This window comes from Hypanus sabinus, chromosome 1 (assembly GCF_030144855.1).
Source record: "Hypanus sabinus isolate sHypSab1 chromosome 1, sHypSab1.hap1, whole genome shotgun sequence".
In the NCBI taxonomy this organism is placed as follows: Eukaryota; Metazoa; Chordata; class Chondrichthyes; order Myliobatiformes; family Dasyatidae; genus Hypanus; species Hypanus sabinus.
In genome coordinates this window covers 156,443,773-156,465,862 of record NC_082706.1, presented here as the reverse complement: position 1 = coordinate 156,465,862, position 22,090 = coordinate 156,443,773, and the positions used below count along the sequence as shown (strand labels likewise).

The 22,090-nt window shown below is 39.9% G+C and overlaps 1 protein-coding gene across 2 annotated transcripts in view; it reads right to left on the bottom strand.

The window, feature by feature from the left end:
• The window catches only part of myom1a (myomesin 1a (skelemin)), a 180,343-nt gene that overhangs the window by 28,325 nt on the left and 129,928 nt on the right, over nucleotides 1-22,090 (bottom strand). For both annotated transcript variants that reach the window (XM_059979587.1, XM_059979582.1), the window contains exons 29-36: nucleotides 18,118-18,177; nucleotides 16,083-16,150; nucleotides 10,774-10,887; nucleotides 6,308-6,395; nucleotides 3,782-3,820; nucleotides 3,581-3,686; nucleotides 3,143-3,306; nucleotides 320-356 (exon numbers count right to left, since the gene is read on the bottom strand). In XM_059979587.1, coding sequence (XP_059835570.1) covers nucleotides 320-356; nucleotides 3,143-3,306; nucleotides 3,581-3,686; nucleotides 3,782-3,820; nucleotides 6,308-6,395; nucleotides 10,774-10,887; nucleotides 16,083-16,150; nucleotides 18,118-18,177 — 676 coding nt within the window. The remainder of the gene's footprint in view (nucleotides 1-319; nucleotides 357-3,142; nucleotides 3,307-3,580; nucleotides 3,687-3,781; nucleotides 3,821-6,307; nucleotides 6,396-10,773; nucleotides 10,888-16,082; nucleotides 16,151-18,117; nucleotides 18,178-22,090) is intronic.

Here is a 22,090-nt window from a genome sequence, read left to right as displayed (position 1 = left end):
GCAATGACATCTTTCAAACCTAACTTTAAAATTTCATCCACAATGTACCACCCTCCAGCAAGTGCACTGGAATATCTCCTTGGATTTCGTTTTCTTAGAGCAAGACATACCCATGAGAGTGGTACCAATTAAAACTCAGCTGACTGTGTGAAAGTGCACATAAGGTGTGCACCTGCCATGCACTTAAAAAACAGGTAAATTGAAAAAACAGAGCAAGAAATCTGCAGCAATGGATTTATATTCCAGCAAGGGTAGATAAACAGAAAAAAAAAACATTAAAATGCACAAATGAAGCACTTAATAAAATTGCAGTACTTACTTCAGCCTCTGAAATTCTGCAAATGCTTCTTCAAATACTTTAAGAAAAGAAACAGTGGTGGTACAATGAGTATCAATTAGTTCAACAGCTGCATGTACTGAAAACACTGCAACAAAATAAATCTGCAATTTCCTCCCAAGATTTAAGATCAGTAGATGCCAATGGAAACTGATAATTTTTCACATTGTTTATTCGAACAAGCTGCCAACCTGAGCAACAGGATGAAAATCTGCACCAGATGTTTACATTGTTATTGCTACTGTTGTGGCATTTCAGTTATTGTTCTTCTCTCTCATGTTCTATTAAAAAAGAAATTCTGTCAAGTTCTGTAGCACTGCACAAAACATTATGAAATTCGAGGTTATAACTTCTTCCCCACTCTTAATGTGAAATGTAGAGTAAGTGGAAAAAAACAAATTGAATCTAAAGATACCTTTGTTAAATGAATATTCCTTTGAAGCTTTTTTTGTAATGCAGCTGGCTAGAGAGGTCTCAAAACAGGCTCTTTTCTTGGTCTGAGCTAAAGTATAGAGGGATCTAAATGAAGGAAAGAGCTTTAGTGTGTTATGAAGGTGAAGCCTTCTGAGGGGCCGAAGGGTACACAGTCACCCCCTTTTTGAGAATCACAAGATCGCTATTATTTCGGGTCTGAGACCCAGGAAATGAGAGAGAGACACAGAATACACAACCAGGTGGAATGTCTCCTGACGTAAGCGGAACAGAACCACTGATTACTGCCATTGTCTCTTGGAGAAGGAATTGTGTATTGAGTACTGTACTATTCATTGAAACCCCTCAGGGGACAACCAGAGTGGGCTGGTTGAGGGATTGCATCATCCCAACCTGATTGACATCTGAGACCCCATGAGTGAGGATAAAAGAGGGGTCTGGGGAACACCCCTTTCGGCGCACCAGGAGAAACGCTAGAAATCCAGTGACAGCGTTTATAGCGAAAGCTGGTGGGAGCTCATGTGCGTCCTCCCTTGCCTGGGTGGCGGGCTCATCACGGAAGAACGGTTTAGCTAAAGGAGAGGTCACAATTGAACGGCCACGACAATGAGACACCTGACGGATCGAAATCATAAAGGAAGGTTGGCAAAACCCGTAGCGGTAAATGTTCCCATTCTCTTTCTGTCTCTCTCCAACAATTGCAACACAGCGACAACCCAAAAGACGGCAGCTTGTGTGAACTGCAGCAAACTTTATATTTTCATCGGACAATTCATAATCCCCTAGACAACAATAGAGCTTATTTCTTATTGATTATTATTATACCCGTACTTTTAGGTTTAGTATTGATGACATATATTATCTGTATATTTGCATTGATATTATTTTTGTGTATTTTTGCTAATAAATACTGTTAAAAATAGTATCACCAGACTCCAACGGACGTCTCTATCTTTGCTGGTAAGTAACCCAGTTACGGGGTTCGTAACAAGTGTAATAAATTCCACAAAATGATAAAGGAAATTCATGTGTCTAATTTGTCAAATCCTGATTCTAAAGTCTTCATTCCATAAAATATGTTTTAAGTTTTAAAATATGTCTTTTAAGTTCAGGAATTTGTAAAGCATGGGATAATATGTGGTGTACAAAGGGTTCTACCTCCAACAAACCAAAACTGATTAAGAACTCCAGAGCTCTGCTGTGCTTGTTGGAATCAATTCCATTTCCCCCAATAGAAATAATTAAAATATTTTAATATTATTACAAATAAAATAAAATATACTCTCATAAAAATACTGCTGTCATTTAATACTTTATCCAGGATAAACTATACGTCATTAGTTTAACTAGTTGGTACATTCTGAGACTGGTGTTCCTGAAAGGTACCACCTAGATGACAATGTTTAAAAATTAATCATCACCCAGGAAACAATTTCAGAAATCATTGTTCAATGTCTATTATGTTCTTGTTGCTTCTTGACTCAAGGCATTTTTCCTTACTGTTCATAATCAGTAGATGAAATTCTAGTTTGTTTTCCACCTTAAAATTATGGATTGAGTAAATGCATTTATATGAAAAAACTGTTCATCTAGTTAGTTTTCATGTTACACTTTTTAATAGATTTTATTCTTAAAAGTTCTTTTAAGATATGATGGTAAATGACTTCACTGGGAGTAAAGGAGTTTTTTAACCTACCTTGGCACTCAATACACTACAGACTCCTGGCCAATTATAACAGGAACCAGAGGCTTCCTTAGAAAACTTTTTTCCTGTTAAAGCTCAGCTCCATACCTACAGAGTAAGACTCTTCATCATATAGAACAACATGTTTACCTGGCAATATACCACAGGACATTTTCTTACCAAAACATTTTCTTTAGAAATTTTGCTAACATCGGAACAAATATAACTTTTATCAGCAGAACATGTCACAGAAAGTAAATATAAGTAGTCTATCATGGAGTGTCTTGTTTTTATTCTACCTCAGATTTGATGAAACCTGGGATCATAATAATAAGATCCATTTCAAAAATCCCAGGGTCCAGGGTCAATTAAATAAAATAATCAGGATTGGTATGAGCTAGTGCCTGTTAAGTACAACCCTCACTTTCAAATATTATGTAAGTTGGGTAATTTGCTCAATTGTTCCAATCCATCTGAGAAGACCTCATTGGAATAATAGATGACACAGATGCCTGCCAACAATGTTAAAGTAACAGCTAAGATATGGCCTTAGGAAACGTTGCTCCAAATCTGCTCTGGTAAGGTCTCTCTTAAAGATTCTGGTGGTTGTCAGCAAGAAAATGGATCAGAAGCAGCAATTCATTACAATATCAAAACTAGTCTGCACAGAAGCTTTCAGCCACTCTTACCAGTTCCAGTTAATTCAACTGATTTTTTGTGACCTTCTTTCCCATCAAAGAGTTCCATTGTATATTTTCCCTGATCTTTCTCAGTGGGCTCATTAATCTGCAGCCAGATCTGCTCGCCCGTAACGCCACTCTTTACTCTTTCTGTGGATGCTAGTTTTGTATCCCTGCAGAGAGAAATTAAGCATTTTAAAAGCATTCTCAACTCTAGGTTACATATTTTATTCAGTTCCCCACTGATGTAGTGAAACCCCAGTTCAAAGAGCAGGCAATAAACTTAATACTTCTTGTGCTTAGCTGTTAAAAATTGAATACAAATGGAAAGTCTGAATGGCCACATACTGGCTGGATGCTGCAGTTAGCAAATTGGACATGGTCAGCCATCCAGTCTGCAAAGCTTACAACCTTCTGGTGCTAAATTTACTAAATGTGATTTCTTACTTGTGGTACCAGATGGTCTTCAAATCCTCCAGGTAGTAAGAAACAAAGGAGTACAGTCTGATACCATGCTCTGTACTCTGTATCTTCACATCAGTTGCAGTCAGAGCTACAAAGTTAACAAATAAACACTAAGTTTCTTTAATAATTAATGACAATTGGAAAAGAGAGAAATCTGTACAGTGTTCTCAAAAAAGAACTCACCAGCCATACGACAAACTTCACTTATCACGTCACTGAAAGCTGTAAAATTTAAGAATAAATGTAGGTATAATGATGTGTCTGTAACAATTACCATAGATTACACAATTTCAGTCACTCAGGGAATGATAAAGTAATAAATTTTGTTTCACATGCTGGGTCTTGATAATATCCACTCTTTACTAAGGTGCTGGTTACTGTTAAAATCTGGTTAATACATGTAGCCAATTTTAGCAACTGCAATACAGGTTTGTTATGTAAGAGCTAATTACCCAAAACTGGCAATTCAAGTGTGGGGCAGGGCCTAAGGGTACCATTGACCAGAAGCCTGAAACTAAAAGGAAAATGCTGGAAACACTCAGGAGGACAAGCCAAAAAAAGTTACACACAAAATGTTGGAGGAACTCAGTGAATTAGACAGCATCAATGGAGGAAAATGGACAGCCAATGTTTCAGATTGAGACCTTTCATCAGGACTAGAAAGAAGGAAAGAGAACTATTCTAAAAGGATGGAGGGGGTAGTGCAGCAAGAGCTGGCAGGTGATGGGTGAATCCATGTTAGATGGGGAAGATAGGCAAATGGGAAAGGGGGAGAATGGGAATGATATAAGAAGCTGGGAGGTGATAGGTGGAAGTGACGTAGAGCTGAAGTTGGAAACTGACAGGAGAGGACAGTGGATCAAGGAATAAAGGAAATGTGTTGAGGAACTAGAGGGAAGAAGGTGTGGGTGATGGATAAATGGAGAGGATGAGGGAGGAGGAAGAGAATTTGAAATGGGGCCAATGGGATAAGTAAAACAAAAGAGGGGGAGGGGAAAACAGAGTGAAGTGGCTACCTAAAGTTAGAGAAGACAAAATTGATACTTTCAGGTTGGAGACCACTAAGCAGACATTGTGTGCCACTGCTCTTATCTGTATCTAGCCTCAACTTGGCAGTAGAAGAGACTGTGAACAGACATGTCAGTATGGGAATGGGAAGCTGAATTAAAATGGTTGGCCACCAGAAAATCCAGAGTGTTACAGTGGGCAGTAGCTTAATGGAAAGAAAGAGTTAACGTTTCCATTCTGAAAATTTCTGTCAGTTCTATGTCTAAGGCCTTTTATCAACGTGAATTCTGTTTAACTGAATTAATGTTTCTGGAATTTGCTGCTTTTAGGTATGTGACCAATGGCTCAGTTAAAAAGACAGGTTTTAAAGGAAGCCAAAAAAAAGGGGAGGAAGTCAACAGGTAGACCAGCATCTGTGGAAAGAAAGGAATGGTCTACGTTTTGGACAAAACCCTGCACCAGTCCTGTAACAGGATTTTTACCCAAAGCATTGGCAATTCCTTCCTTCCCACAGATGCTGCTCAATCCAATGACTTCCTCCAACAAATCAATCGTTTCTCCAGATTCCAGTATCTGCAGACTCTTGTATTGCCAGGTTTTAAGAAAGACCTTAAGACAAAATAATAGGTTTAACAAAGGTATTCCAGTGCTAAAGCATTGGCACCTAAAAGTAAAGGTACCTTTGGAGAAGCAATTGAAGTTCCTAAAGGACCCAGAATTAAGGGACTGCAGATATATTTACAGTAAAGAGGTGGAGTGAGGTGAGTTGCATTCTTCCACAGCTACAAAGGTACAGTCATGAGTTATGCAGAATTGAATTGGAATTGCACAGTTAAATACACAAAAAGCCTTTCTCTCATGAATTTCTCCATTGTGGTCCTAATAGAGGGGTTTGGGTAGTTTGTGAAAAGCGAGCAATAATAGGAGGAGTCTGCAGGATCACATGAAAGCTAAAGTCATGGAGAAAAGTAGACCTTGAAGGTCATGTTTGAGTATTAAGAATAGTGGGCAAATAAGGGGAGTGCTGCTGCATATTTGGGAGGCTGAGACACAGTTGGGCCAGGCTGTAATGATTCTAAGATTTGCAGGGGATCTCCTTTGAAGGTGGTCTGTGTTGTCATGTGGTTCAATGAGTTTCAGGCAGAAAATCCAAAAATCTAGGTTGCACTTCCTTAGTTACTAATTATTCTAAAAGCTGTGGTCATATACTTCAGATTATACTCCATGAAGTGTGAGGTTTCTACTAGGTAATTCCTTAGCTAACGATCAGCCTGGATGCCATCTAGTTGGGAAGGGAGGCCTTAGAAGAAGGTTCCAAAATCAATACTGTTTGATCCTCATTCTGTTGATCGTCTACTCCACATTCATAAGAGGGAGAATTTGGGGTGCAACCTGATTCCCAATGTTGCATGCATTTCATGTGATTGTAGTCTGAGGTGGGAGAGATTGGAGGGAAAGCACCCCTGGTACTGGGTTTCCCAGGTCAGCCATGAAAACTCTATAAAGCAAATTAACCTAGAGGTCACCTGTTTTATTAAAATATTTACATTGGCAACATGTCCACAAGACCTACAGCTTGGCATCTGGGAATTGTAATCCTAACAGATTCAGTATTGCCCTCGATTTCAACCTTACTTATACCCAATTTGTCATTTTCACCCCCGTAAATTTATTCCCATTGTTAATGTTTGAACACCATACCTTTCTCAAGCAGTTGAAGGGTACTTAAATCTCTTCCTCTGTCATCTTTCAGCACAAGCTCATAAGTACCAGCATCCTTCCTTGAAAACTATTGGGAAATATTAAATCAGAATACTACATGCAATACAGCTGTTTATGTTTATCATATCCTTGCACTGTCAGCAGCTGTTTGAAAAAGTGGCCTTTTTTGGACCATAATACAGTGGTTTCTAGTTAATTGGGACATACCAGGATTTGGACATTTTGGCCCAATTAAGCGGCTGCCAAAATTAGGTGAAATTTCATTGAAATAGTTAAAAAGCTATATAGAAAGAGAAACTACCATTTGACTAACAAATTCTGTATTTAAATGAAATACAGAACATATTAGAACGCTATTAATACAGTACTATAAAAACTGTGCTTTAGTTCTTAATCATTATTAATGGAGGAATTCATCCAGAGTATCCTGCCGTGTTCTTTTGATTGATGGTAAATGAACAAAATCAACTGAGATATTGAGTGCAGATAATGGACTGCCTTCACTCAGCTTTCAACGACTGCATCCTCCAAATCTTCATTTCCATTATAACATTCAAGATGATTGTTGATACCTTCAAAAGGCTCTTAATTGTCCTACTGCTTATTTTTCGCCAACTATCACTGACAGAAATAGTTGATTTTTGAACACAAACACACACAACTGATGCTATTTGAAAACTGTTTGCTTTAACCACAGTGTACAGTCTAATGGCTACTCAAGTGCATACTACAGACACTAGCTGGAAACTGTTCGTCAACAGTCTCCTGTCCTATTTAAACAGCATTGTATCCCAAATAAACTCAGGGAATCCCGGTTATTTTCTTGATTACTTTTTATTCTTTAAGAGTTGCCCCAAATAAGTGGCTGCCCCAATTAAGAGGAATCCAGATATTTTACATATAAATTCTTGTGCAGTTTATATTAGATTTCTTGGTGTGGTAACTTTAATGATGAATTATGGATGAGCAGATCAAACATCTGCTATTTTGTATTGTGGTGAGGCAGTTCAAAGTACTAATGTTCCAGATGTGTTCTTTGATTGTCTTTTGAACTATGGAAACAGGACGGAGATATTTTCTCTGTCAGTTTTGGTTCCATAATTCAAAATGTGGTTCCTTTGACATCAATTAGAAAAACCGCTTTCCTCCTCAGGTTGCAGCTCTCTTTCACATGTAGATCTGTTTCTACTGGGATGCTTAGCACAATTTAGCAGTACATATTCTTTTTCGTCTGGTGTAATGGGATTATGTACACTTTCAGGTTGGGTCTCTCCACCCTTAAAATTTGACAAAGTATTTATTGTTGTAAATCATTCTTAGATACCTAATGTGATTTCGACATCAGAGGAGTGTCAAATTATAGATTTCCCTATGCAACATTCCTGTTGGGAAGTTAGCGCATTATCCTGGGAACACTGGACATTGACTAATCCAAGGACAACCAGGCTTTCACAGCAATGACATAATTTCTCTCATCTACATGAGCTATATCTTTTATTTTCAGAAGACGCTTGATAAGGTCCCACATAGGAGATTGGTGGGTAAAATCAAAGTTCATGGCATTAGGCGAAGACATTGACATGGATAGAAAACTGGTTGGCAGATAGAAAGCAAAGGGTAGCGGTGAATGGGTGTTTCTCGGAATGGCAGGTGGTGACTAGTGGGGTGCCACAGGGCTCGGTATTGGGACCACAGCTGTTTACGATTTACATCAACGATTTAGATGATGGCATTGAGAATAACATCAGCAAGTTTGCTGATGATACTAAGGTGGGTAGCAGTGTGACATGTGATGAGGATGTTAGGAGAATTCAGGGTGACTTGGATAGGCTGGGTGAGTGGGCAGATACTTAGCAGATGGCGTTTAATGTGAATAAGTGTGAGGTTATCCACTTTGGGAGTAAGAACAGGAAGGCAGATTATTATCTGAATGGTGTAAAGTTAGGTATGGGAGAAATACAAAGAGATCTAGGAGTCCTTGTTCATCAATCACTGAAGGTGAATGAGCAAGTGCAGCAGGCAGTGAAGAAGGCTAATGGAATGTTGGCCTTTATTACAAAGGGAATTGAGTACAAGAGCAAGGAAATCCTCTTGCATTTGTACAGAGCCCTGATGAGACCACACCTAGAGTATTGTGTACAGTTTTGGTCTCCAGGGTTAAGGAAGGACATCCTGGCTGTAGAGGAGGTGCAGCATAAATTCATGAGGTTAATTCATGGGATGTCTGGACTGTCTTACGCAGAGAGGTTAGAGAGACTGGGCTAGTACACGCTGGAATCAAGGAGATTGAGAGGGGATCTGATTGAAACATATAAGATTATTAAGAGATTGGACAAGATAGAGGCAGGAAATATGTTCCAGATGCTGGGAGAGTCCAGTACCAGAGGGCATGGTTTGAGAATAAGGGGTAGGTCATTTAGGACAGAGTTAAGGAAAAACTTCTCCTAGAGAGTTGTGGGGGTGTGGAATGCACTGCCTCGGAAGGCAGTGGAGGCCAGTTCTCTGGATACTTTCAAGAAGGAGCTAGATAGGTATCTTATGGATAGGGGAATCAAGGGATATAGGGACAAGGCAGGAACCGGGTATTGATAGTAGATGATCAGCCATGATCTCAAAATGGCGGTGCAGGCTCGAAGGACTGAATAGTCTACTTCTGCACCTATTGTCTATTATCTCCATACATGCCAACTATCCCCTCTCACCAGTACCAACTCTATTCTCCCACCATTCTCACCCAAAAGTTGTCATTGGCCTGAATCCCTACAAATTCTTCAGAGGGGGTGAAGAAAAGTTAGGAAGGAGCTATACGGTGACCCCTTTGCTTGCATCTTTGGAAACAACTCTATTTCTATTTTTGATATCTCTTTTTGTTGCCTTTTCAAGGTTATTTTGAAGACCCTGACCCAGAGTTACACTCTGACTTTGGTTCTTTGTGGGAATGGGACCCGCTCTCAGGGCCTCACAACCAGCTGCTTTTTGATATCCCAAGGACACGGTCTGGAAGACGAGCACACTTTCTGGGTGCTGGATTTTTGTGGCTCTGGATTTGGGCTGATTCTAGGCTGGTGCCCCTGACTGAGGCGTCGCAGGAGAACACGGAACATCGGGAGCAGCGGGTTAGCTGTTGTGGGCTGTGTGTCCTGAGACCTGAGCCTTTCTAGGGCTGACTCTCTGGGCCCAGAGCTCGGAAAAAGCAATACAACAGCCTTTAAACACCATAAATCTGTGAGTTGTTTGTTATGTCTCCCCTCTCGCTGTGAAATGGGGGCACCTCTTTTTCCTTTATTAGGGGGAGAGAGCACCTGTGGTATGATGAATTACCAGGTGAACGAGTAGTCTTTGGTGTACCGCGTCTGTGTCTTTATTGATGCTTTGCTGCATGCTTGAGTGCTCGGTGGAGGGCGCCAATGCTTTTCTGCCGGTGGGTGAGGGGGGGTTTCATGGCCTTGCTGCTGCTTGTGCATGGGTGGGGGGGAGCTGGGGAGAGGCTCTGGGGTTCTAACATTTAACTGTCATTCATTCTTTGGAGCACTCCTCTGTTTTCGTGGATGTTTATGAAGAAAAAGAGTTTCAGAATGTATATTGTAAACATTTCTCTGACATGAAATGTACCTATTGAACCTATTGAATTCCTGATCGGCTCTGATCCCCAAGTCTGCAATCAACCCAAGTATGTCTCCTAGCATCCTGTTGAAGGCATGAAACTACTGCCCAACCTTTCAACATCCAATTAGCACAGGTCATGTCTCTTGGTTTCTGGATGCCTAAATGGCATCAGGCTCTGACATCAAATTTGCTGTACTACACAAATGCTAATTAACGTTTTCTTGATCATTCTGACTGCCCCACCCACCTGCAAGCTTTGCATGGATGCAAATAATCTTGCAACACTTCTGTCCACACATCCCCACCACAACAAGGTGCCAATTTCTTGTTAGCCATTATGTACACCAGGCTCCAATTCAAAATCTTAGGGAAAAGAAAGCAACCCAAATGGTTTCCAGACCATGAGCCTTTAATTTAAACAGATTGGACAGGAAGTAGACGGACAGATCCAACTGCAGGGTTCTTTCCGGGCACTAGGAGTGGGCCACTCCTGCAAGCCTACATTTGGTCACCTTTGTGATCACCCTGCATCAGTGACAGGTTCCTCAGTACTGGATATCCTTCTGGGTCCAGGGTTAGGAGCCATATACTTTGCCACCTAATCTTTGGGTCTTCTAATCTGGTTTCTAGCCAAACCATCTGACTGTAGAGCTCATTAACAAAAGATGATGCAATTTGTGTTATTAAAACTCTAGAGCATTTGTGTGGGAACCCTTTGTTCACATTCCCAAATCTGATTCCTCCACCAATGCAATCCATTATTCTCAGAACAAGCCACGCCCCTTACAGACAGGTGTAATTAGTGCGTCTCAGAAAGGCACCTGAACATTTTTTCATACCTGTTGCACCAATAAAGTACACACACCATCTTTGAAGTCATGCTTTTCATCAAACATTATCTCTCTGTCATCTTTGTACCAGATGATTGATGTCTCCTTTTTAATATTAGCCACCTAAATTGAAAGAAAATAGAGAAAAAGAAAATATAGGTTTCAGCTTAAGTGTTTCATTCTGTTGGGAGAAGCGCTGTCGACGCTGTCAGGACAAAGGGTCTCAGCCCGAAATGTCGACAGTGCTTCTCCCTATAGATGCTGCCTGACCTGCTGTGTTCTACCAGCATTTTGTGCGTGTTGCTTGAATTTCCAGCATCTGCAGGTTTCCTCGTGTCTCATTCTTCCTACTTTCTGAAATTTTCTGCCATAAGTTCACAAATATGGCATTGGAGTTTTTTATTTGCTGTTTAACTTTTGCCAAAATGTCCCTTCAAACAATTCATTTAGGTGGGCACTTCATTTTGGCTTGTGTTTCAATGAATAGTCATTAATCTTCTATACCAGTCTTATGGTTCCAAAAATAAAAGTTTTTCTTTAAGTACCTTGCAAGTCCCATTCCATTTGTGGATGCTAAAATAACAAGGGGATATTGTACACTCATACCAGTAGACTCTTCCTGGAGTTACTATTCCATTTATCTGAAACTCCATTCATACAAATTGAGGCCACTTATATGAACAGTATTCCTCCCTTGTGAACATTATTGAATTCAAACCCTCAAAAGGTTTTACTCATTGTCGGAGAACCATAAAGTAAGATTCATTATCCACAAGTTTAGTCCAAGTCATTCTTGGAATCAAGACGAGCCCTTGATTAAATATAATTAACTTCGTTTTTATTGTTACTAATATCCAAATTTCAGGAATATTTAAGTTTACTTTAATTCCTCTTTTGGTGGGGATGTCTAGAATGATGAGGCCCATAGAACAGTTGTACAGCCCATGATGTCTGTAAGAACCATGATGCCAATTCAAACAAGTCTATCTACTTTCATTCCTTCCTGTTCAGGTGTCTAAGTACCTCTTACATGGGTTGGAGAAGCTAATTGGGAAAGAAGGGTGGCACGAACTGGTCTTTTTAGTCAGTGTGGACTAATTGTCTATGATACTTCCCTCATGCAGGTGCTTCTGTTAATGTACATGACAGAATCTTCCCACTGACATTGGACATCTCTAACAGATACTCTTCCAGTTTGAATGTTGATCACAGAAAATTCGGCCATGGCACGTGATTTCAGCAGGATACTAATCAATGGTGAACAGCAAAGCTAAGCCAGGTTTCTATCATAATACAGCCTTCTCTTCATTAAAAGTTGAGAGCATTTTTAATTCCTCTTGTCTAATTAATGGAGCTTAATAAAGCTAATAAGGAAGCTTCATATAAATGCAACAACAAACCTCTCATAACAAAAGCAGTCACTAAATCAAGTTGCCTGGTTGCAAAACAATGGAGATACTGTAGCGGTGTGCTACGTGCAGCGCTAAAATTATGACATGGAGTCAGTAACTGCAGTCGAAGGAAAAAACTTTATTCGAAATCCTCAGCCTCACTTTTAAGCCTCCCTCAACCTGACCCCCGTGACGCAGAGGCTCCAAAGCTCTGTGCTCGCAAACCCCGTAGGCTATCTAATTGTGAGCCGGTTCGGATGTGCCAGGAAATGGGTCGCCACAATACTTTCTTTTAGCTGTAGGAGGCTGAGTGTACAAATTCTGCTTTCTTCCATTGTTGAGGAAAAATGACATAGTTTAGAGGGACTTAAAAAGACATAGCTTCCAGCCATTAATGTAAGAAACACAATCATCTGACAAGCAGAAGGAAATAAATGAATTGACCCCATCATTGGAAAACCAAAAATTGCAGAAATAGGATGAGGTTGTAAATCAAAACTCAATACCATAGAAATTATATCGAAAATGTCTTCCCAATATTTTTTCAAAGACGGACATGACCAAAACATATGAGTTAGCGATCTATTTTGTTGAATTGGAAAGAGATTAATCCCCCTACCACATTTCATTGGATTTCTCAAACTATGTTATGTTTAAATTTGGAAAAAATTAGAAGTGTCATATATGACCCTTCTATTACATTTGAAAAGACTTGGAGGCCATTTATTCAATATTTTCATATGATGTAATTTGACCCTTTTCCAATCCTATTTTTTTCTGTTTCTGATTATATATATGTAGAGAGGATCGGAGTTGATGACACTAATGAGTCTTTGTCTTTTCTTATATATTATAAACAGCCCATGTTTATTTTCTTTTTTTAAAGTTAGTGGTTAGTTTGTTAGATTAGTTCTTGTTTTCTGGGGTAATTTTTTTTTCTTTTTTCATATTGATATACCTAGTTTGTTTTTTTGGTTTGTTCATATTATATTGGTATCATGTATGATTTTGGGAGACTTAACTTTATTGTACTTATTGTTTATGTATCTTTTTATGCTCATTTTAATTTTGTAATCCCAATAATTATGTATCAATTTTTGTTATCTTAAGATGTTGATATTAATACAAAGATTGAAAAAGAAAGAAAAAGACATAGCTTCAATGTACAAGGGTTGTTTTACATTTCTAATTTAACCATGTTTCAGAATTGTGCCAATTGTTCTGCACAACGTACCAAAAACAGGAAACTTAAATCGTCTGATCTAATTGCGAGAGATGTTTGTAGTTTCACATGGTATTGAATGTTCAAGATTTGGAACATTAGTGCACCATCGGGACAAAACATTTTACTCTGATACATTGTGGCGATCACTCTATTATTTGTCTGGGCAAATCTTACCACACTGACATAGCCATTTAAGTGAACTGTCAACTGGACATAAAATTTTTGGAAAACTCCAGAAATAGTGCAGTAGAACAATATCATCACATACTTTATGGCATTGGAATAAAAGCCTGTCTGCACTTGCTTCAATCACACGAAGCAGCTTTGTACATTGTTTATGAAAGCTAGTTCCATTGATTTCACTGCAATTTAATTTCAGAATCAGAAAAGGGAGAAAATTACTGACTCCCAAAGAATTAGATTTTTACATTTTGGTAATGTATGGATGCAAACTTGTAACTGGAACAATGCTATTGTGGCACCCTTTTTTAAAAGAATACAGAGTTAACATAAATAGTGTGCATATTGGTTAACCAAACATTTATTTAGGGAAACTTTTTAAAAGTCTTTAAAGGTGAAAATGCCATATTTTAATAAAAAGGAAATAGAAATAACTCCTACAGGTGTGCTTTATGTAATTTTTGTATTCATTTTAAGAACTGTAGCAGCTACTCAATATCACACACAAAATGCTGGAAGAACTCAGCAGGCCAGCAGGATCTATGGCAAAAAGACACAGTTGACGTTGCGGGCCAAAACCCTTTAGCAGGACTGGAGGGAAAAAGCTGAGTAGTAGATTAAATTATAAACCAATGGACTCTCAAAGCTACCTGGACTATACCTCGACCCACCCTACTACTTGTAAAAATGCCAACCCCTTCTCTCAATTCCTCTGTCTCCACTGCATCTGCTCTCAAGATGAGGCTTTTCATTCTAGAACAAGAGATATTCTCCTTTTTCAAAGAAAGGGGCTTCCTTTCCTCCACCATTAACGGTGCCCTCAACTGTATCTCTTCCATTTCACACGTTTGTTCTTACCCCATCCTCCCGCCACCCCATCAGGGATAGGGGTTCCTCTTGTCATCACCTACCACACCAGCAGCCTCCCTGCCCAGCACATAATTCGCCAAAACTTCCGCTACCTCCAATGGGATCCCACCACCAAGCACATCTTTCCCTCCCGCCCCCCCCCCCCCCCCAACTTTCTGCAGGTATCATTCCCTATGCAACTCCTTTGTCTATTCATCCTACCCCACTGATCTCCCTCCTGGCACGTATCCTTGCAAGTGGAACAAGTGCTACACCTGCCCCCTATACCTCCTCCCTCACTACCATTCAGGGCCCCAACCAGACCTTCCAGGTGAGACAACACTTCACCTGTGAGTCTGTTGGGGTCATATATTGTGTTTGGTGCTCCCAGTGTGGCCTTCTGACATAGGTTGGGAGACTGCTTCACCGAGATTCTACACTCCGTCCACCAGAAAAAGTGGCATCTCCCAGTGGCCACCCATTTTAATTCCACTTCCCATCCCCACTCCAATATGTCCATCCATGGCCTCCTCCACTGTTGTGATAAGGCCACAGTTAGATTAGAGAAACTACACCTTATGGTCCATTTGGGAAGCCTCCAACCTGATGGTATGAACATCAATTTCTCAATCTTACAGTAATGCTTCCCCCCCTTCACCATTTCCCATCCACTTTTCCCTCTCTCATGTTATCTTCTTGCATGCTCATCGCTTCCCTCTGGTGCTCCTCACCCCACCTTTTTTTTTCCAATGGCCTTCTGTCTCTTTCACCTATCAACTTTCTAGCTCTTTACTTCATCCCTCCCCCTCCGAGTTTCACCTATCGCCTGGTGTTTCTCTCTTCCCCACCTTTCAAATCCGCTCCTCAGCATTTTTTCTCCAGTCCTGTTGAAGGGTTTTGGCCCAAAATATTGACTGTGCTTTTATCCATAGATGCTGCCTGGCCTGCTGAGTTCCTCCAGCATTTTGTGTGTGTGATGCTTGAATTTCCAGCACCCACCGAATTTCTCCTTTAGGTAATCAATAACTCTGTATGTGTAATACTAATTTGAACTGATTTGACTGTGTGGTAGTAGGTATATGGTAAAGAAATTTGTCTCTCTGTCATGTTTTGTTTAAACACTCTGTCAATGTGAGTCAGCACCTGATTTCCACTATTTTGGGAGAAGATATTGAGATGTAACCAGCATTGAATTTCAAAATAAATTGTTGTATTTAATGAATCTCATACAAATCACATGTGTTAGAGAAGTACTAAGAAACTGTTAATTTGTTGTTCTGCATTGAGTTTTTATTTTACATTTTTGAATATTACATGTACAATATACAAGCATTGCTAACTTTTAGCATTGCTAATATTTTGCATTGATATTATTCTGTTTAAATATATTAATTCATATTTTGATGGACCCATTACCATTATATCTGAAATAGAAATAGGTCATGGATGATCCCCACCTGATCAATAGTTAATTTTCTCAGAGTGCAAATTAGGAAAGTTCTCCAACTACAATATTCTTGCTCTGTTTAGCATGTTTTTACAATTCTTTTTCAAGAAAGCAGTGCTGTTACCTTTCTGTTCAGTATGAGGTGCTGCCTACTAAATATTTAAATCATTAACTACTTGTGGAATTGTAAAATCAAGGTCATGCAGAAAAATACTGGTTGTTTTACCTTGCATTTCAAAAGTACATTGCAGTCGCTTGTAACTTCCCATTTAAGATACTCAACAAAATGAGGACCTGTTAGCAGAGAAAAATTATCACTACACACTATTTTGCACATTAAAATCAAGTCAGTTCCTATCATTATCATATGTTAATTAGTTAACATCGATCACATTTTATCGTCTCTCAAAGTTTTAAGAAATCTGTTCAGTAATTTTCTTAATTTCTCTGTTTTCAGGCAGTAAACAAGTTTTTGCATAAGAAACAATAATGTTTTATTAATGGTTTAATAAACAGCCATAATGTTCCAAGAAGGAAGGGAAGGGATAATGAACCCTATTTTACCATGGGCTGATGGTTTGGTGAATGGATCATGGAGAAGCAGCAATCCAGTGATGTAATGTGAATCCCAGGAGATGATAGCTCCTGTCTTGCATCAATATCGGCTCACTTGGGTACCTGTGGCAAGCAACTGCTCAACTGGAGGATGATAATCTTACCCAGCAGATGGTTACCACAGATAAAAGGAACGGACTTTGCTGCTATGTTCAGTTACTTGGAGAATGTTCGGGACGACCACAATATACAGGACTGGACACCTAGGGACTAATTTGTGCAAATGCGGCTGACATTTATCCAGCATTGGTTACAATGTCATAGGTTGTGCAGTGTATATGTGTTTGGTTCATGGCTGGCAGAAAGTGCAGCTTCCCAGAGAAACCTACCAGCTGAACTGTTTACTCACAAAAACACTTAGAGTGCATGATTAAGAAATAGAGACTGGAATGTCACATTGATATCTCAAGCACAGTACATCCAGCCTTGCTTATCCCGCTTTATGTCAGATAATTCATTGAAACTAATTCAGAGCCTGTTGATCAGCCCACTAACATGTGGTATCTTGAGAGTCAGTCACAATATGAAAGCTGATATTCATGAGTCCCACATCTCCAGGTTTAGGAATGCCTATGTTCAGCTAACCAAATTCAGATTCCTGAACAAATCTACACAACTCTACCAGAACGATGTTACACTGTGGATCACTTCTTGCACTACAATGGATTTGTCTCTTGATTACTTCTTTTTTTTCTATCAGTGCCTTGGTTTGCACAGCCTTTTTTTTGACTCTGCACTGTCTTGTATAATTTATGTACAATTCATACTCTTTGTGTTGTCTGTACCTACGTACCTGTGAAGCTACTGCAAGTAAACTCTTCATTGTATCCATACCTCACTGTATATGTGCACGTGACAATAAACTCTACTTGATATATTTTCATATTTCATTTTTCCTTATATCAGAGAAGATTCAATGTCAGTGTGGAGGGTAGTCCCATCAGCTTATTTCCATGTAATTTATAGAGGCTCATATGCCCATCAACTTCACTCTTAGTTTCCCACCACTCAGCCACCTATGGGGACCTTGCAGTAACCAATTAACTTACCACCATGTCCTTGAGATATGGAAGGGAACCAGGAAAACCCACATGGCTACAGGGAGAACATGCTTGCTCCGCACAGGCAGAACAGAAAGCCGGAATCAAATCCTAGTTGCTAGAGCTTTGAGACAGATGAAGCCTGATGTTAATGTAAATTTCCCAGATGTTGGTGATCCTCCACCATCCTCCCCTTTTCCCAATGTTTTCTGCTACTTCCATGACAACCTTTCATGCTACAATCCTTTTGCTGCCAGGGCACAATATTCTATAAGTCATTATCAAGTGGTTTCAGCACAGAAATCTAGTTGGGAACTTCAAGGTACCTCTAGCATATGATTCAGCATCGTATGTCCCATATGTCGTATGTCCCATATCATATGTCGTATGTCCCATATCGTATGTCGTATGTCCCATATCATATGTCGTATGTCCCATATCGTATGTCCCATAGTGCTACTTTTCATACATTTTTGCCCAGTTTTGCGAAACATTTCTGGAGACCCGTATGCCCTTTAATGCTATGTAGAATGCATGTTCAATGCATTAAAAGAAATTGAATTCCATTTTCTGGGCAACAGGAAATTAATCAAATTGTGACATTACCTTGTTTTCTGAGCCACTCTCCTCTCTGAAACTCTGCCTCCTTCTGCAGGTTCTTAAACACTTTAAAAAAAGACAAATAGAACACAAGATTAGTTAAAACTCTGACACAGAATTTGTGACAGCAGTGTCATGAAACTTATCAGCATTTGCATTTGTTACAATATGAAACTGCTATCACCCTCAGGATTCTGTACATCTTCAGATTATCGCAGAAATTTTTAAAATTTTTAATTTTAGTTCACTATTGTCGCCTAACAATTGATATTAAAGCATACAATCATCACAGCGATATTTGATTCTGCGCTTCAGGCTCCCTGGAGTACAAATTGATAGTAAATATAATAAAAATTTAAATTATAAATCATAAATAAAAAATAGAAAAAGGGAAGTAAGATAGTGCAAAAATAAAACCGAGAGACAGTTGCGGATATTTGGAAGGTACGGCCCAGATCCGGGTCAGGATCCGTTCAGCAGTCTTATCACAGTTGGAAAGAAGCTGTTCCCAAATCTGGCCGCACAAGTCTTCAAGCTCCTGAACCTTCTGGTGGGAAGTGAGACAAAAAATGTGTTGGCTGAGTGGGTCGTGTCCTTGATTATCCTGGCAGCACTGCTCCAACAGCATGCGGTGTAAAGTGAGTCCAAGGACAGAAGATTGGTTTGTGCGATGTGCTGGGCTATGTTCACGATTTTCTGCAGCTTCTTCCGGTCTTGGACAGGACAACTTCCATACCAGGTTGTGATGCACCCTAGAAGAATGCTTTCTACGGTGCTCCTATAAAAATTAGTGAGGGTTTTAGGGGACAGACCAAATTTCTTCAGCTTTCTCGGGAAGTAAAGGCGCTGGTGGGTCCTCTTGGCAGTGGACTCTGCTTGGTTAGACCAAGTCAAGTCATTTGCGATATTGACCCCGAAGAACTTAAAGCTTTTGACCTGTTCCACCTGCACACCATTGATGTAGATGGGGTCGTGTGGTCCTCTACTCCTTCTGAATTCAACAACCAATTCCTTCGTCTTGCTGACGTTGAGGGATAGGTTATTGTCTTCATACCTTGCCACCAGGTTCTTAATTTCTTCTCCGTACTCAAAATATACGCTTGTGATTCAGTGTGCTTTTATGGGCTGCACTTTCTGCAGGATTCTCCTTTGCAATTATGGGAAATAAATGGATTGATGAAAACTGATACTCTCTGTACAATACCTTGATAATGCTACATTTCATTATGTGAGACATTTTGTTAATAATTTTTTTAATAGAAGATCCTTTAGCCTGAAAAATATAATTTTAAGATATCTGTAATTCGCTCAGGATGACGGGCTGAAGAAATGGTTTCTTTATTTAGAATGGTACAGTTGAAATCTATCACACACAGGTACCTGGAATTTAGAGAAGCACAAGTGGACATGTATGTCAAGATGAAAGTTCTTTCACACTCCTGATAGGGTGTCCTCCAGTGTTGTACTAACTAACATCTTCCCCCGAACCTCACCCCACTACCCGCACAAAAGGAACCCTATCCAGCAGCGGGAAGATGGGGTGAGTGCCAAAATAGAGAAGGTGCAGGTGAGGGCAGCGTCAGTGATGGAGGAAGGGAAACCTCATTCTTCTTGTCCTCACCTACCACCCCATGAGCTTCCACGTACAACACATCATTCTCTGCAATTTCAAAGTTCAAAGTACAATTATTATCAATACACATGTATGCCACCCTGGGATTCATTTTCTTGCAGGCATACTCAGTAAATCTGAGATGGAAATTAGAATCAGTGAAATCCCACACCCAATAGAATGGACAAACAACCAATGTACACAAGACAACTGCAAATACAAAACAGAAATTAATATTAATAAATAATAAACAATAAATATAAAGATGAAGAGACCTTGAAAGTGAGTCAATAGGTTGTGGGAACATTTCAGTAATGGGGGCAAGTAAAGCTGAATGAAGCTACCCATTCTGTTTCAAGAGCCTGGTGGTTGAGGGGTAATAATTGTTCCTGAAGTTGTTGGTGAATGTCCTGACACTACCTTCAGTGGAACCCTACCACATCTTTACCTGCGCATCCCACTCTCCGCTTTTCACAGTGATCACTCCTTTCAAGATGCCCTTCTTTATTTGCCCCTCCCAACTAATCTCCCTTCTGGCACATATCCCTGCAAGTTTCAGAAATGTTACACATGCTCATTTACTTCCTCCCTCACCTCTATTCGGGGTCCCAAACAGTCCTTCTAGGTGAGGCAACATTCTACCTGCAAATCTGTTGGGGTCATCTATTGTAGCCAGTGCTCCCAGTGCAACTTCATCTGTATTGATGAGACTCGATGTAAGTTGTGGTCTGCATTATCAAGCACCTTCACTCCATTCACCAAAAGTGGAATTTCCTGGAGGCCAACCGTTTTAATTCCTATCGACACACTCAAAATGCTGGAGAAACTCAGCATGCCAGGCAGCATCTATAGAAAGCACTCGATGTTTCACGCCAAGACCTTTCTTCAGGACTGACCTGAGGAAGGGTCTCAGCCCAAAAAGTCAACTCTTTACTCTTTTTCGTAGATGTTCTGGCCTACTGAGTTACCTCAGCATTTTGTGTGTGGTGCTTGGATATCCAGCAACTGCAGATATTCTTGTGTTTGTGATCTTAATTCCTTTCCCCATTCCCATTCCAATATGTCAGTCCAAGGCCTCCTCTTCTGCCACGATCTTACTCTCAGGGTGCAAGAGCAACTTCTCATATTTTGTCTAGGTGCCTTCCAATATGATGGCATGAATATTGATTTCTCCTTCTGGTACCTTTTCTTCTCTCTTTTCTTTTCCCTTTTCTTTTCTTCTATTCCCCAATCTGGCCTATTACCTCTTCTCCTACACCCTGCAGCCCCTCCTTCTTCCCTTTCTCCCATTGTTCACTCTCTTCTCCTATCATATTCCTCCTCCTCCAGCGCTTTACCTTTCCTACTGTGGTGAACTACATACACCTGTCTGGACACGCCCCCTGCTGACTGCTCCTGTGACTCCTCCCACAGACCCCGGTATAAATGCGATCGAGGCCTGAGCCCGGCCTCTCAGTCTCCAGGATGTAGTATGGTGGTCACTCACTGCTTGTTCCTTCTTCCAGTCAATAAAAGCCGATATCTCGCCTTTATGTCTCAGAGTGAATTATTGATGGTGCATCACCTACCCACCTGGCCTCACCCATCACATTCCAGCTTGTCCTCCTTCCCCTCACCCTACCACATTTTCTGCCTTCTTCCACTTTCTACTCCAGTCCCGCTGAAGGGTATTGGTGCAAAATGGTCATTTCCATAGATGCTGCCTGACATGCTGAGTCCCTTCAGCATTTTGTGTGTTGCTCTGGATTTTCAGCTTCTGCAAAATTTCCTACATTTATGTAAATATTTTATAATCTGTTTAGAAAATAATTTTTTATGTTTAATATTTTAAAACTTAGTTTTACTTATTTTTTACAATTTTCTAAATGTTTTTGAATGTTTAATTCAGAGGCATTTAAGGTTTGAAAAACACATTTTTGATCTTTGAGAGTTGATGGAGCCAGTGGTGTGTAATCATTGAGATTTTCTTTGCCCTGCTACATTATAGCAGTTATGTGCCGAAGACCCTGTAATGTACATTGCCTGACAGATGAGGATAGGGTCTCCTTGGACCAGAAGTTCCGTCTGAGCAAATGCCTGGTGAAGCTGTGCAACACAAGAACAAATTTATAGGAGCTGAGTGATGAAAGTATGTGCCCCACAGAAGTAGGGATCATAGATTTTACATATAAAGAAAAACTCTGTTTTACAACATTACTTATGTTTCATGCTTTGTTAAAGAATTAATTCATTAGCTAAAATTTGCATTTACCTATCTAACTTGTTTTCTGTAATGATTCTTCAGCTTGCTTGGCTATTTAACCATTTTAATGACATTGCTACTGTTGTACACCAAGATCTCCTTAACTAATATCTGATAGAACCGAT